This window comes from Oncorhynchus nerka, linkage group LG6 (assembly GCF_034236695.1).
Source record: "Oncorhynchus nerka isolate Pitt River linkage group LG6, Oner_Uvic_2.0, whole genome shotgun sequence".
Classification (NCBI taxonomy): Eukaryota; Metazoa; Chordata; class Actinopteri; order Salmoniformes; family Salmonidae; genus Oncorhynchus; species Oncorhynchus nerka.
In genome coordinates, this window is record NC_088401.1 from 49508311 (window position 1) to 49525875 (window position 17565).

Genomic DNA, 17565 nt, shown 5'->3' on the forward strand with positions numbered 1-17565 from the left:
CCCCCCTGTCTTACCAGTGATGGAGTGTTATTGAAAGCTCTATGGCTTTGTGCATGCAACAGAAGGCAGGGCTACTCCCGCGACTGTCCCTTTCCACAGTCACCTTGAACTCTCCCAGCTCTCAGTCCCCCTCTGACACTGTCACGAGAGAGTCATCAAAACACACTGCTGCACTTCTGCGGAAACTTACACACAGAGCGTGCACACACACACACACACACACACACACACACACACACACACACACACACACACACTCACTTAAAGCAGCAATCAAGCAAACAGATCATCACATGACTAGCAGCCTATAAATAAATAGGTTATGTATAAATGGTTAGCTATCTTTTCACAGAGACACACAAAGCCTTACTAATGTTCGCTAGATAGCAAGTAGCAAGCCTACCGGTACAGTAGTGTTACAATAGCATTAAATAGCTGTAAAGATTGTCCTCTTCTTCTGACGCGGAGTAAGATATGTCGGACCAATGCGCAGCGTGGTAAGTGTCCATTTTAATATATAAAACTGAACACTACAAAAATATAAAATAACACTGTGAATGAACAAATGAAAATCGAAATAGTCCCGTGTGGTACAGACACAGGAAACAATCACCCACAACTCAAAAGTGAAACCAGGCTACGTAAGTATGGTTCTCAATCAGGGACAACGATTGACAGCTGCCTCTGATTGAGAACCATACCATGCCAAACACAGAAATCCCAAAACATAGAAAAAGGAACATAGACAACACACCCAACTCACGCCCTGACCATACTAAAATAAAGACATAACAAAAGAACTAAGGTCAGAACGTGACAATAGCTTTAAATGCTAGCTACATTATCTAGTTATGTGCAAAGCCTCTAGGATAACGCACAGTCATATATGTACACTACCGTTCAAAAGTTTGGGGTCACTTAGAAATATCCTTGTTTTTGAAAGAAAAGCAACATTTTTGTCTATTATAATAACATTAAATTGATCAGAAATACAGTGTAGACATTGTTAATGTTGTAAATGACTATTGTAGCTGAAAAAGCTGGTTTTTAATGGAAACTCTAGAGGCCCATTATCAGCAACCATCATTCCTGTGTTCCAATGCACGTTATGTTAGCTAATCCAAGTTTATCATTAAAAGGCTAATTGATCATAGAAAACACTTTTGCAATTATGTTAGCACAGCTGAAAACTGTTGTTCTGATTAAAGAAGCAATACAACTGGCCTTCTTTAGACTAGCTGAGTATCTGGAGCATCAGCATTTGTGGGTTCGATTACAGGCGCAAAATGGCCAGAAACAAGGAACTTTCTTCTGAAACTAGTCAGTCTATTCTTGTTCTGAGAAATGGCTATTCCATGCGAGAAACTGCCAAGAAACTGAAGATCACATACAACGCTGTGTGCTACTCCCTTCACAGAACAGCGCAAACTGGCTTTAACCAGAAAAAAAGAGGAGTGGGAGGCCCCAGTGCACAACTGAGCAAGAGGACAAGTACATTAGAGTGTCTAGATTGAGAAACAGATGCCTCACAAGTCCTCAACTGGCAACTTCATTAAATAGTACCCGCAAAACACCAGTTTCAATGTCAACAGAAGGCAAGCATCCCGGAGTCGCCTCTTCACTGTTGACGTTGAGACTGGTGATTGAACTCCTTGGACTGAATGCTAAGCGTCACATCTGGAGGCATCATCATGCTGTGGGGATGTTTTTCAGCGCCATGGACTGGGAGACTAGTCAGGATCGAGCCAAAGATGAACAGAGCAAAGTACAGAGAGATCCTTGATGAAAACCTGCTCCAGAGCACTCAGGACCTCAGACTGGGGTGAAGGTTCACATTTCAACAGGACAACGATCCTAAGCACACAGCCAAGGCAATGTAGGAGTGGCTTCGGGACAAGTCTCTGAATGTCCTTGAGTGGCCCAGCCAGAGACCAGACTTAAACCTGATCGAACATCTCTGGAGAGACCTGAAAATAGCTGTGCAGGAACTCTCCCCATCCAACCTGACAGATCTTGAGAGGATCTGCAGAGAAGAATGGGAGAAACTCCCCAAATACAGGTGTGCAAAGCTTGTAGCATCATACCCAAGAAGACTTGAGGCTGTAATCACTGCCAAAGGTGCTTCAACAAAGGGTCTGAATACTTAAGTAAATGAAATATTTTACATAAGTATTCAAAATCAAAAATAATGATTTTGCTTTGTCGTTATGGGTTATTGTGTGTACATTGATGAGGAAAAAACGAACTTAATTAAATTTAGAATAAGGCTGTAACCTAACAAAATGTGGAAAATGTCAAGGGGTTCGAATACTTTCCGAAGGCACTGTATACACGGAGTACCAGTCCCAGATCAATGTGCAGCGGTACGAGGTATTTGAGGTTGATACTGTATGTACAAGAAGACAGGGTAAGGTGACTTGGCATCTGGATAGTTAATAATAAGAGTAAAATAAAGAACAAGTAGTATGTACTGGGCTGTCTGCATCACCCTCTGTAGTGCTTTGCAGTCAAGGGCGGTGCAATTGCCATGCCAAGCGGTGATAGAGCCCGTCAAGATGCTCTCAATTGTTCATCTGTAGAACTTTTGGAGGATCTGAGGAACCAGGCCAAATCTTTTCAGCCTCCAGAGTGGGAAGAGGCTCTGCCGTGCCCTCTTCACGACTGTGCGGGTGTGTGTGGACCATGTGAAGTCCTTAGTGATGTGGACAACAAGGAACTTGAAGCTCTCGATCCACTCCACAACAGCCCTGTCGATGTGGATGGGGGCGTGCTCTCACCTTTCCTCTTATAGTCCACGATCAGCTCCTTGGTCTTGCTGATGTTGAGGGAGAGGTTGTTGTCACATTTATATTACTGGCTTTATTTTCTGCCTCTTGGGTTCCCCATGGGTCTGGGCCCTGGGGCTTCAGCCCCAGTAAGCCCCTATATTTATCCAGCCCTATGTACTGTGGTAGGAGGTGAGAGTTGAACCTTGGAAGAGAGATTGTAGGTGGGAGGTTGAATTGTGTTGTTTTATGGGATGTTAGGTCAAGCGAAACTCTTTGGCCACAGTGAAGGGATGTGGATTGGGAGTCAGGACGGGGCTGTGATGCACATCCACCTCTAATTAGGTGTGTTGATTACATCACAGCAGGAAGCTGGAGACCAACCAGCAGGATGTGGGGTATTGTTTCGCAACTAGGAATAGGTACAGATGGAAGGGGTTTGGGATGGAGGTGTGTTCATGTGAGTGCACGTTTGTATCGGGGGAAGTGTTTACTCACAACCTTCCTGAAACCCACAACTTGTAGTCTCCAAACAAGTCTCAATCAGACATTGAAACGCTGGCATTGACTTTTAGCTTTGAATGCTTATCAGCTCTAACAATGACATTTTGTTACGAAATCACAAAACTGATGTTTACTGTAAACCACATTTCTTTGAGCTCTGGTGATAGTTGTCCTGGCGCTGCCTTGAACATTTGATATGGTCTTGAGGAGATTGCTGAAGTACTGCCAGACAGTGCAGGATTTGTTTTTTCATCAGGCCTTGATAAATGGGAGTGCATTTTTTATTTTTTTATCTGGACTGTGTCAGCACCTGAATACAACACTGTACAATTGGACTGCATCTCGTTATGGGGTGAAAAGTTGAATCTTGAAGTGTTATGTCTACAACTATTCAAACCACACCTACAACGTCTTTATTAAAGGCCGATAATGTACCTGATTTCAATTGAGCAGGTATACAATTGGTTTAAACTCTATTTAATGGGTACAAGGTGAAAGAATGGTTTACACAGCTGATGAAAAGTTACAGAATACACTACAGTTGTTCATCTCTGAGTGTTCTAAACATTACCTCTCTCCTTTTTAAAACCCCAAATAGCCTTGCAACTGTATGACCTACAAATGTTTTTGTGTATTTTTCTGCTTGCTACTATCTGAAAGAGCATGTCGTCCTGATAATGACTGGACTGGAGCAGAGGTGAGCTGAGATGGGTCTGGGCCGGTGAGGCTAATGTTCTGTGTCTGTATTACAGGTGGAGCGCTGGGGCCATATCTGCAGCACCAGGCCTAGCTCTGATCCACTGTGACAGTCTCCCTTTAGGTGGGCAGTACCTCTCAGCACTCAGCACTCATTGGGATTTATAGCTCAGATTCAGGGATGGATGGGGGGGTTGGTGGTGAGGAGGGTGAGAGGGGACCACTGCTGCATGTACCCCTGCAGAGGGATGCTAAAACTGAGCATCCTGACAACACACGCACACATTCAAAATAACATACACCGTATTGCACACACAGACTCAAAATAACACACACCATATTGCATACACTCTCAAAATAACACACACTGTATTGTGTGCACACACTCAAAATAACACACACTGAATTGTACTTACACACTCAAAATAACACACACCATATTGTACGTACACACTCAAAATAACACACACCATATTGCACGCACACACATTTAAAATAACACACACCATATTGCACGCACACACTCAAAATAACACACACCGTATTGCACGGACACACTCAAAATAACACACAACGTATTGCATGCACACACTCAAAATAACACACTACCACTCAGAACAAGACACATGTACAATGTCACACACTCAGAAGAGAACATACACACTCAACCCTCCTGTCTGCACACCCTGTTTCCATTGCAAATGGAGTGCTTTGGCGTGGGCCCTTAGATCCTCAAAAGGTTATACAGCTGCACCATTGAGAGCATCTTGACTGGCTGCATCTCCTCTTGATATGGCAACTGCTTGGCATCCGACCAGAAGGAACTACAAAGGGTAGTTTGTACAACCCAGTACATCACTGGGGCCGAGCTCCCTGCCATCCAGGACCTCTATACCAAGCCGTCAAAGGAAGGCCCTAAAAATTGTCAAAGACTCCAGCCACCCAAGTCATAGAATGTTCTCTCTTCTACCACACAGCAAGCGATACGATGCACCAAGTCTGGAACCAACAGGACCATGAATGGCATCCATTCTCAAGCCATAGACTGCTAAATAGTTAACCAAATACCTACCCAGATCATCTGCATTCACCCTCTTGTGCACTAAAACTTTGAATAATCACATTGGCTGCTGCCTATTATCTATCCTGGTGCCTCATCTTTATCCCTACCTACAGTATACAGCACTTACATATTTACCTCAATTACCTCGTACGCATGCACATTGACTCTGTGCTGGTACAGAGACAAATAATCGGTACTCACTGTGTTTTTATTTCTTGTGTTATTAGTTCTATTTTGTATTTTATTTTGTATCTGCATTGTTGAGAAGGGCCCGTAATTAAGCATTTCACTGTTTGTGTCCACTTGTTGTTTACAAAGCATGTGAAAAATAACATTTGATTTGCCCTGTTTGTTTTTGCTCCCGAACATAAAATTACACAATTGTCATACATCTGCACCAGCGCATTCAGAGCAGAGCTGCGCTTTGTCGAATAGCAATCAGCCCCGTGACCCTAAGTGGCTGTGATAGCTTTGTCTCCTCCATCCTCTTATCTCCACACTTCTAATGGTTAAATAGTTTTACACCCAGCCCTGCCACAGCACAGCTGAACAGAGCATTATGTTATATCACTAGGCTAGCTCCCTACAGCAAATGTGTTCCGGGGGGCTAAACGGTCAGCCAGGTAGTTCTCTCATTTCAATCTCCTTGTGTTCTATGGAAAAGAGAGAGAGTGTGGTGAATGTATAATGCAACTCGTGTTATCATTGCTATCTCTGCACATTGAGACATTATTTAAACATGGCTAATTTGCCGGTTTGAATAGAATAGCAATCTGTACAGTTTCCATCTCTTTATTATCTGCTCAGCATTGCATGAGCGAAGTTCAGGGAGTGAAGAAGAAGACATACCAGACGAAATGGTCAAAGTAAATCAAGTAAACAACAAATCAAGCTATGAAAGATGAAGAGACATGTTTTGTTTGTCCCTAAACCTCCCAGCAATGCTTACATTGCAGATTATGTTTATAGACAAGCACGCACACACACACACACACACACGCACGCACGCACGCACGCACGCACGCACGCACGCACGCACACACACACACACACACACACACACACACACACACACACACACACACACACACACACAGCATCTCATCACAGATGATCATGTCAGCAGACACCTTGTTTCCTGCTTAAAATGGATCACTTTGTAATGGTAGTTGTGAACTTTACCCCAAAGTCAACATATAGGCTGACATACCATTCATGCTGTTCTACATGTGATATCAAATGATAATAACAGTTGATGATGGTGATGGATACATTACTCTTTTTTTTATTAATCAACTTCCATTATAACATGTAGCTGGGCTGTACTATTTTTTATGTGGATAAGAGGTGAATCAGGTTTGGAAATAGAAAATAACCAAACAGGTAATTCTAGCCACCTGCAGTCTCCTCTCAGCTGTTCCTTATCCAAAGTAAACTCAGACCTCTCTCTCTCTCTCTCTTTCTCCCTTTCTCTCTCTCTTTCGCTTAGTTTGACGATAGGTTGGTCTTAGGAGTGATGTCACCCACTTCACTCCCGCATGCACACAAATTCCACTAGCAGTGTGTGTCTCGCAGTGCGCGCTGCCTCTTGTGCGTAACTGGGGACACAAGGCTTTTAACAAAAAAAACTACAGCACTGCGCATGGGAAAGACCGAGAGATAACAGAAACAAAATGTTGCTAATGCTCCTGGAACGTTAGCCTAACATGGAGACTTACGTATCTGGTTTCCGGACTTTATAGTGGCAACAACATACTGGATACGTTGTGGCCACGGAGCGAGCTGAGCTTGTGTCGCCAACATTTTGCGGACCCTCTATGGAACTGAAGATGAGAGCCAATTTTACCAATGTGCTCTATACCTGTTCACTGATCACACAACCTAACGCACAGCGCGTCTCCACTGATTACATTCTCTAGGACTAATGACTTGATCAACATTTGAATGCTTCCAAGTTAAGTGTTTTGGGGCGGAAAGGCACACACTAAAAATTAACCAAGAGAAGATGCGTTCAGGATGGATGTAGCCAAGTTTACCACCGTTACCAATACCTCGCAGGATACCAACACCTCGAGCGCCCCAAGACCTCTCCCGCAAACGGAGGTGGGCTCCGCGCTCATAATCCTTGTGGTCACCGTGATCATTCTGGTCACCATCGTCGGTAACGCGCTGGTCATCGTGGCCGTGCTCACCAGCCGGGCTCTCCGCGCCCCCCAGAACCTTTTCCTGGTGTCCCTGGCGTGCGCAGACATCCTCGTGGCGACACTGGTCATCCCGTTCTCCCTTGCCAATGAGGTCATGGGTTACTGGTACTTTGGGAGCACCTGGTGCGCCTTTTATCTGGCACTGGACGTCCTCTTCTGCACCTCCTCCATAGTGCACCTGTGCGCCATCAGTCTGGACCGCTACTGGTCAGTCACCAAGGCCGTGAGCTACAACCTGAAGCGGACCCCCAAGCGAATCAAGTCCATGATAGCCGTGGTGTGGGTCATCTCCGCCGTCATCTCCTTCCCACCTCTCATCATGACCAAGCACAACGAGCACGAGTGTCTGTTAAACAACGAGACCTGGTACATCCTATCTTCCTGCCTCGTGTCCTTCTTCGCCCCGGGCCTCATCATGATCCTGGTGTACTGTAAAATTTATAAAGTGGCCAAGCAGCGCTCCTCCACCGTGTTCGTGGCTAAGACCGGCCTGGAGAGGCAGCCCTCTCAGTCCGAGACGTGCTTCGTGAGGAAGGAGCGGATGGAGATGGAGAGCCCCAGTAGCCAGAGCTCCGAGGACCACCACAGGCAGGAGGAGCTGGATTATATCGACTTGGAGGAGAGCTGCTGTGCGTCGGACAACAAACCACGGAACCACCGCTTCTCCAAGCGTAGGAAGGTGGAGGTCTCGGACTGCTGCCCGCCACAGAGCTGCCGTCTCTCCTGGGCCTCAGCGCGCGCCTCGCAGCTTTTCCAAGACCCCAAAAACGCTACCAACGCGACCCTGGTGGCCCAGCGACATCACCTCGCGGCACATCGGCATCACCTCGTGGCGGCTGCGTCCAAGACTAAAGTGGCCCAGATGCGCGAGAAGCGCTTCACGTTCGTGCTGGCGGTGGTGATGGGGGTGTTCGTGCTCTGCTGGTTCCCTTTCTTTTTCACATACAGCCTGCACGCGATCTGCAGGGAGAGCTGCTACATACCCGGCGCGCTCTTCAACGCCTTCTTCTGGATTGGCTACTGTAACAGCTCAGTGAACCCTATGATATATACCATTTTCAACAGGGATTTCCGTAAAGCGTTTAAGAAAATCGTATGCCGGACTTCAAAACGCACTAATACCACTTGAAAAGAAGGGTCACTTTGAAGCTGACTGACTGTGCGTCACTGCTCATCGAAACAGACGTCAGTTCTTCACCTAAGCACGCATCCCTGCACCTCTGAATGACTATATTCGTTCCAAAAGGAACGTTTTTATTTAATAATAATAATAATATGATATCAAAATATCTCGTGTTGTGCGCTAATGTGTGAATATTAGAAACAATGTACAGAGGAAATAGGATATATCAAACAAAAGCTAAATAGAGTATTGTCATTGATGATTTAATATGGCTCTACTGAATCATATTGACCCCTGCTTTCAAAGTTAGGAATTCGTTTGATATTCAGTATTCATATATTTAGGCCACAGCATAATTCCAGGGCCTTTTTACGACCCGTTCTTTTCTGTACTTTCATTAATCTTTTATGTCCCATAAAGATATGAAAAAAATCTAGTTCAGAGTAAAAGTGAAGTCATAACCCAGATTTCGAAGCTGATGGAGCTGTGTGTGTGGCACTGAGAGGTTTAGGTTTTTCAAAAGAAATATTCATCAAACTGTCATCAATAAGACATGAGAGAGACTGAGTTGACATACATTTTTTTAAACTTTGAATTTTTCAAAGAATCTCAAAACGCATAAAAAGTCAAATAAAACAAAACAAAAAGTTGAAATGATAGAAATTGAAAGTGTCCGTCGGTTTCGGATGAAGTTGAGGCAGTTTGGGTTGGAAAGGCAGTGTAGGCTGAGTGTACAGTAGGTTCACACTGTACACGGTTGTAGCATCTACTTAGGCATTTCTTTCATGAGTAGCCAAACTAGTTAGGAATGGCTGCAATCGCTTGGTCGAGTTTAATAGAGATGTGTCAAAATGTAATTAACTTTGAGTCGTGTTTAATCCATTATCTAAAACGGTATCCGATTATGACTGATGTCAGGTGAGTTGATGACGCATATCTCTTTGAGTGGGCTTCGGGTCTCCCTCATCGCTGAACCCCCAAATGCATGCGCTGTTGTCCGTGGTGCTGAAACGCCGCGCACTACGGCGATGGCACTATGCTGTGACGCGAATGCGTGACATGGCATATTCAATGGTTTGCAAAACCATATATGAACTGTTATCAATCAGAAAAATATAGTGATATGGGAATATATCTCATGATATCGTGCCTCATTTAAACACTGTATGTAAGCAGATAGATCGATCATGCTTGGCACTTTTGCTAAAATGAATATTTCCTCATAAGTGATGAGAATGAAGAAATTGCCTATGGTATGAGCCACCTTAATAGCATAAACACAATCTAATATGATTTATGCTGCAATTATTTTAATCTTCAGCCAAAGAAGAAGCTATTGGCCAGAAGATTAAAAACAGACCTTGAAATCATTACTCAGACATTATTGAGTGGGCTCCATGTTTTAACCTTTGGAAATAGAAAACTCGTGTCACTACAAATGTGTCACTACATGCTCCATAATTGTGTGTGTGTGTGTGTGTGTGTGTGTGTGTGTGTCACAGGCGGCTGGTGGCACCATCATTGGGGAGGACAGGCTAGAACGGCATGTACTTAGCGGTATAAAACACATCAAACACATAGTTTGATACCAATCCATCCACTCCATTCCAGCCATTAATATTAGCTATCCTCCCTTTTACCAGCCTCACCATGTGTGAGTGTGAGAGACAGAGAGACAAAGAGAGAGAGAGAGACAAAGAGAGAGAGAGAGAGAGAGAGGGAGAGGAACAGATTGAAAACAACTACTACCTCTGTCTGTACGTTGTCTACTGCTACCTAGGTGAACGTCTTCAGCTTTGTGGTCTGCCAGGCCTCCGTTGAGATGGAGCCAGTATTGGTTCAACAATGGAGTCACGTCGTTACCCAAGCTTTGCTCTCTAACCCTCTTTGTTCTGTTTGATATTGCAGTATTATGCTTGGTCTAATTTAAACAGTAGGCTGAATGCTTTGAATTCCAACTCTTTATTTACTGTATCTACATTTTTAAAACCAACAAAGCCTCAATACTTTTCTACCATGACAAATAAATCCACAATTGGCCATATTGCAGACAGGATCAACATGAGAGTGATTCAGTGATGTCAAAGAAGACATGTGCGTTAGATCTCTAGATGTGTTGGATGTGGAGACTGACAGCGAATGTTGTCATGGGTACATCGTATACTGTAGAGCTGCTGGGTGAAGGGTTAAGCAGAAGGCGATGTGGAGACTGACAAATGACATTATGAGGAAATATGGGCTAGCGACTCTAAGGCTGTGGTTTTAATACCCAGAGAAGCCACATACTTATCATGTAGGATAGATGTAAATGTTGATTTGGACCTTTGTTCTATAGATAGCCAATTAGAACCTGTTACACTTGAACTGGGTCATGTCTCATGTTGGGTCGTTCAAGACAAAAATGGGATGTAAAATTCAAATACAGTATTATAGAGAATACGGTGATATAGGGATACTAGTGCATGAGAAAAACAGAATGTGGTCAGGGAGAGGGAAGCCATCTTGGTTCTATTGTCTGAGCCCTGGCAGGGGGTGAGAAATAAATACACTATTTATATCCACTGAAGAATGTCTTCAAAGTCCCAAATGCCATCAGACGTATTGGCATGGTGCCAAACACACTAAACTGGACGAAGAGTATTTAACAGTCAAGTGGCTGAGAAAAATAAGAAATCAAACAAGGCATCATTCGGTTCTCCTGGGTTTTACTGATGTATAAATGCTTTGACAAGTTGTTTGGGTTTATTCAGGAGGTGGTTGTAAGGGGCGGGAGTGATCAGGCACTACTTTTTGTGTCTATTTTATCTCTAAGGGAGATGGTTTGAAGAGGGCTGCATATTATTTATAAACAGAAATAGAGATTGCATGAGATATGTAGGACTGATTTGACGATGGAGACCATATATTTAGCTCAAACACATCTGCTGTTGGTGGAATTCATTCAAATGTTTCACATAAATAGCTTTTTCCCCCCAGGTATAACTCTTCACCTTTGACCTAAGATTGAATCATCATCAGCTTAATTCCAAAACATTTATTTTCAAACCAGCAAGATCACAGTTCTGTAAATGTGTTATTGGTGTGTAATGTAATTTATCAATGGATATATACTCGATGTAGCATATATAGTGACTTCAGAAAGTATTCACACTCCTTAACCTTTCCCACAGTTTGTTGTGTTGGCCTGTACACAATACCCCATAAATGTCAAAGTGCAATTATGTTTTTAGAAATGTTTACAAATGTATAAAAAATGTGAAGCTGAAATGTCTTGAGTTAATAATTATTCAATAGGTATTCTACCCCTTTATACGGCAAGCCTAAATAAGTTACGGAGGAAAGAATTTGCTTCATAAGTTGCATGGACTCACTCTGTATACGATAATAGTGTTTAACATGATTCTGAATGACTACCTCATCTCTGTACCCCACACATACAATTATCTGTAAGGTCCCTCAGTTGAGCAGTGAATTTCAATCACATATTCAACCATAAAGACCAAGGAGGTTTTCCAATGCCTCACAAAGAAGGGTACCTATTGGTAGATGGGTATAAAAAAAAATAAAGCAGATGTTGAATATCTCTTTGAGCCTGGTGAATTTATTACACTTTGGATGGTGTATTAATACACCCAGTCACTACAAATACACAGGTGTCCTTCTTAACTCAGTTACCGGAGAGGAAGGACACTGCTCAGGGATTTCACCATGTCGTCAATGGTGACTTTAAAACAGTTACAGAGTTTAATGTTAATAAGCGAAAACTGAGGATGGATCAATAACATTGTAGTTACTCCACAATACTAACCTAATTGCCAGAGCAAAAAGAAGGAAGCCTGTACAGAATTTAAAAAATATTCTAAACATGCATCCTATTTGCAACAAAGCATTTAAGTAATACTGCAAAGAAATGTGGCAAAGCAATTCACTTTTTGTCCTGAATACAAAGTCTTTATGGGGCAAATCCAATACAACAAACTACTGAGTACCACTCTCCATACTTTCAAGCATAGTGGTGGCTGCATCATGTTATGGGTATGCTTGTAATCGTTAAGGACTGGGGTAGTTTTTCAGGATAAAAAAAAAACGGAATGGAGCTAAGCACAGGCAAAATCCTAGAGGAAAACCTTGTTCAGTCTGCATTCCAACAGACGAGATGAATTTACCTCCAGCAGGACAATAACTTAAAACATAAGGCCAAGTCCATACTGGAGTTGCTTACCAAGGATACCTTGCTTACCTCAATAGCCGAGTTGTAGTTTTGATTTACTAAATCTACTTGAAAATCTTTGGCAAGAGAATTTTGAAAAGAGTAATGGGCAAATGATGCACAATCCAGGTGAGGAAAGCTCTTACAGACTTACCCAGAAATACTCACAGCTGTACTCTCTGCCAAAGGTGCTTCCACAAATATTGACTTAGGGATGTGAATACTTATGTAAATGAGATATTTCTGTTTCATTTTCAAAGGAATTTGTTAAACTTTCTACAAACATGTTTTCACTTTGTCATTATGGGGTATTGAGTGTAGATGGGTGAGAAGAAAACAACAACGTATCCATTTTGAATTCAGGCTGTAACAACAAAATGTTCAATAATTCAAAGGGTATGAACACTTTTTGAAGGCACTCTACATTATTACATGCCTTCGTCACATTTCCAGGTGTCAAGAATAAGAAACAATAATCAAGCACTTACAGGATATGCTATTTGTTTTGTGATAACATTGTGCTGTTTTCAATTATGATTGGAAGAGACATAAAACTCCCCTGTCAAATGTTGCTACCCAATTCAATTATCTTTCTAATCAACCGCTCCATTGAGGCAAACATGGAACATAACACTGTTTAATTAGCAGTGCTGTTTCTCTGTGCCTTGATCCATGTGTAATCTCTATGGGCCTCTTCTCTTCTCATGCTACACTAACACTCCCCAGAACCCTGTCTCAATGCCCAAACCACCCACTGGGCAAAAACCGGTTCAATCAACATTGTTTCCATGTCATTTCAACCCCAAAGAATCAATGTGATGACGTTGACACAACGTGGAAAACTAATTAGATTTGCAAAAAAGTCATCAACATAGGTATTTTTTTCACCAAACTTTTAACCTACTGTAAATCCAATGACATTGGTCAAATGTTTTATGTAATTCCCCAAACAGAGAACAATTTGCATCCCCTAGGTGGTAGATATACTAGGCCTAGGCTAATTTTACAGTCAGAAGATCAAGGGTATATAAGCCCCACATGAGTGGGTGTGTGGCCATCAAGGGCCACATCTCGAGGGCCACTTCAGCTGCATGGAACAGCCTCTTATGTCCTCATATTCTCAGTTTTAAATAAAGCCACAGGGAGAATAGTCCAGGAAGAGAAGAGCTACGTTGACGCCTGACCTCTCCCCTCCCATAGTACATAACGAGAGCTCCAGACTTGACCAGGACGGATGGGACCAAAACAAGGAAATCAAGGAAGCGTGCACTGCCCGTTTTTAAAGGAGAGGAAGGGATAAATCTGACGGTTTGAAGTCTCCCAGAAGGGGCTGCGAGGCGATGGGTTGTTTAGGTCGACAGGATGAGCAAGGCTATTTGCTTTTGCAGGCACAACAGGCCCGGCACGGGGAAAGGTTATAAATGTTTCAAGCTGGGATGGAGGAAGAAAGTAAGGGTCTCCTTTGAAGACCAGAGAGAGAACGAGAGTAGCCTGGTTCTTACACCTGTTCCGTTGTTATTGTTTCTGACACAATGGGAACACACAGGTAATTGCTTTTCTTCAATTGTTTTTTAACAAGATAAGGCTGGAAGCGTACAAGGCCAGTCGATTCGTCAATCCCAGGACCTGTGTGTCTGCAGAAAGTGACACGTGGCAGATTGTCACTAAATCAGCTGATGTCAGGGAAAGAGAGAGAGAGCAGATCACACAAGGCAGTGTCTGTCCCAGTGTAAATGAACCTGCTAGTGGTTGGTCACCTACAGCTAATACAACACTGGGCCCAGGAGCAGTTAACACTTAATACTGTTATCTGCAGGGGATCACAGGAGAGACTGCTATAGGGAACCTGCAGGTAATACAATACAGGACCTGCTAACACTATAGCTACCCAGCTTCTATTGGAACCTGGGAAATTACAGGAGAGGCAGCTATAGGGGAACACAGGATAAAGAACTGGTCCTAGAGAGCTAACACTATAGGGGAGTTACCTGGGAAAGCACAGGGTCCTAGAGGGATCAGCACTTCCCTTTAAGTAAGACAGAATTAACAATACTCACCACACCAGGATTTGCAAGAATATCAAATCAAATTAAAATCTATTTAACGTGCATTGTAACACGTCTCAATACACTTTACAAAATAAAAAATGATCATAAAAAAAGAACAGGTCTTTCAACATTACTTGGAGATAACACAGGACCCAACCAGGTATAACCTCTTACACTGTGTAAACACCTGAGAGTTACATTGACTTGTTAAAAAAAAAGGCTCTCGCTAACACTGTACAAAGCTGACCAACGGCGGGGGTGGCGACAGTACAGTCTCCTAGAATGTGACTAATACCAGACAGACAGTTGTTTCCTCATTTTACGCCTCTTTATCAATGCGAATACAGCAGAGGAGCGACTGTCATTTGCCTCCAGGTGGCTTCTCTCTTCTACAGAGTGTGGAGTGTAATGTTGTAACATCAGTCAGTGATAATAATGTAGATGCTACTGACAGGCCTGTTGCGTATCCTCCCACTTCTAATAGGAGTCCATGGTGGGGAAGTGAACTAAAGTCTTTGTAGGGGTAGGAGAGAGAGCTTTACTGTACGTCAGTTTTGATACCATTCAAACCAAATGGCCTTTTCAAGCCCATGCAGACGTCTGTGCAGGCCGGAGATTTTAAAAAGGGCCTTTTCTGTGCCGGATCGCCAAATCCCATGTCTGTCCTTTCTGCTCTGGGCCTTCTGTTGCTGAGAATGGTGGCATTAGCGGTTCCTTAAAAATGTAAGTTGTTTATCTCCAAATTGAATATCTACATCCCAGGAGATGCAGTGTGTGTGTGGGCGCCCATGCGTGTGTGTTGCAGGTTGGCATTTGTTGTCATGAATCTTGCCTTGGAGGCAGAACTGAGAGATTTACACTAGATTGGCCAGCTGCAAAGTCAACATTGGCTATATTGTAGAAATGTATTAAAATGTATTAGAGTTAGCAGTGTGGTTTGTATGACTTTTTGGCTGTACCAGCTAGTGACTACTCTGCAGAGCTGCCTCGAGTACATGAGTCATCCCAATAAATGCCAACCTGTGTGTGTGTGTGTGTGTTCCTGAGTTGATGCGTACTGTATGTGTGTCCAGGTTCATATATACAAGTATCTCTAAGCGTGTTTTTGTTTTCAGGCACGTGTGTGGGTTAGCTAGCTACAGTGCCTTGCGAAAGTATTCGGCCCCCTTGAACTTTGCGACCTTTTGCCACATTTCAGGCTTCAAACATAAAGATATAAAACTGTATTTTTTGTGAAGAATCAACAACAAGTGGGACACAATCATGAAGTGGAACGACATTTATTGGATATTTCAAACTTTTTTAACAAATCAAAAACTGAAAAATTGGGCGTGCAAAATTATATTCTAACACCTGGATAATGTTTATTTTTGAACCATTCCATTGTAGATTTTGCTTTATGTTTTGGATCATTGTCTTGTTGGAAGACAAATCTCCGTCCCAGTCTCAGGTCTTTTGCAGACTCCATCAGGTTTTCTTCCAGAATGGTCCTGTATTTGGCTCCATCCATCTTCCCATCAATTTTAACCATCTTCCCTGTCCCTGCTGAAGAAAAGCAGGCCCAAACCATGATGCTGCCACCACCATGTTTGACAGTGGGGATGGTGTGTTCAGGGTGATGAGCTGTGTTGCTTTTACGCCAAACATAACGTTTTGCATTGTTGCCAAAAAGTTCAATTTTGGTTTCATCTGACCAGAGCACCTTCTTCCACATGTTTGGTGTGTCTCCCAGGTGGCTTGTGGCAAACTTTAAACAACACTTTTTATGGATATCTTTAAGAAATGGCTTTCTTCTTGCCACTCTTCCATAAAGGCCAGATTTGTGCAATATACGACTGATTGTTGTCCTATGGACAGAGTCTCCCACCTCAGCTGTAGATCTCTGCAGTTCATCCAGAGTGATCATGGGCCTCTTGGCTGCATCTCTGATCAGTCTTCTCCTTGTATAAGCTGAAAGTTTAGAGGGACGGCCAGGTCTTGGTAGATTTACAGTGGTCCGATACTCCTTCCATTTCAATATTATCGCTTGCATAGTGCTCCTTGGGATGTTTAAAGCTTGGGAAATCTTTTTGTATCCAAATCCGGCTTTAAACTTCTTCACAACAGTATCTCGGACCTGCCTGGTGTGTTCCTTGTTCTTCATGATGCTCTCTGCGCTTTTAACGGACCTCTGAGACTATCACAGTGCAGGTGCATTTATACGGAGACTTGATTACACACAGGTGGATTGTATTTATCATCATTAGTCATTTAGGTCAACATTGGATCATTCAGAGATCCTCACTGAACTTCTGGAGAGAGTTTGCTGCACTGAAAGTAAAGGGGCTGAATAATTTTACACGCCCAATTTTTCAGTTTTTGATTTGTTAAAAAAGTTTGAAATATCCAATAAATGTCGTTCCACTTCAAAAAAATACAGTTTTATATCTTTATGTTTGAAGCCTGAAATGTGGTATAAGGTCACAAAGTTCAAGGGGGCCGAATACTTTCGCAAGGCACTGTAAATGGATTTCTAAATTATGTTAATTAGAGAAGCGGGCCGTCTACTGTGCCAGGGTACTTTGGATTGGGATTAATTAACTATTTCGCTCTGTGTTCTCTCTCTCTCTCTCTCTCTCTCCTCCCACGCATGTGGAACTCAAACTGCACTGTCATTTCTCAACATAAACTACAATCATAAATCAAATCAAACATTATTTATCACACGTGCAGAATACAACAGGTGTAGACCTTACCGTGAAATGCTTACTTACAAGCCCTTAATCAATAGTGCAGTTCAATAAGAGTTAAGAAAATATTTACCAAATAAGCAAAAGTAAAAAATAATAAAAATGAATAACGAGGCTATATACAGGGGTGGTACCGAGTCAGTGGTGGTGGGGGGGGGAGAAGACAGTCTATGACTTGGGTGACTGGAGTCTCTGACAGTTTTATGGGCTTTCCTCTGACATC

The 17565-nt window shown here is 42.8% G+C and overlaps 1 protein-coding gene across 1 annotated transcript; it reads left to right on the forward strand.

Annotated features, from left to right (window-relative positions):
* Positions 1–363: 363 nt before the first annotated feature.
* LOC115130525 (alpha-2Db adrenergic receptor-like) lies at positions 364–11936 on the forward strand. Its single transcript, XM_029661763.2, has 2 exons — positions 364–497; positions 4022–11936. Exon 2 carries the CDS (start codon positions 7045–7047, stop codon positions 8359–8361), a length of 1317 nt encoding a protein of 438 aa, XP_029517623.1. The 5' UTR covers positions 364–497; positions 4022–7044; the 3' UTR covers positions 8362–11936.
* The last annotated feature ends 5629 nt before the right edge of the window (positions 11937–17565 follow it).

Bases quoted from the DNA above. Each gene is read 5' to 3' on its own strand.
- LOC115130525 (XM_029661763.2), top strand. From the start codon at position 7,045: ATGGATGTAGCCAAGTTTACCACCGTTACCAATACCTCGCAGGATACC.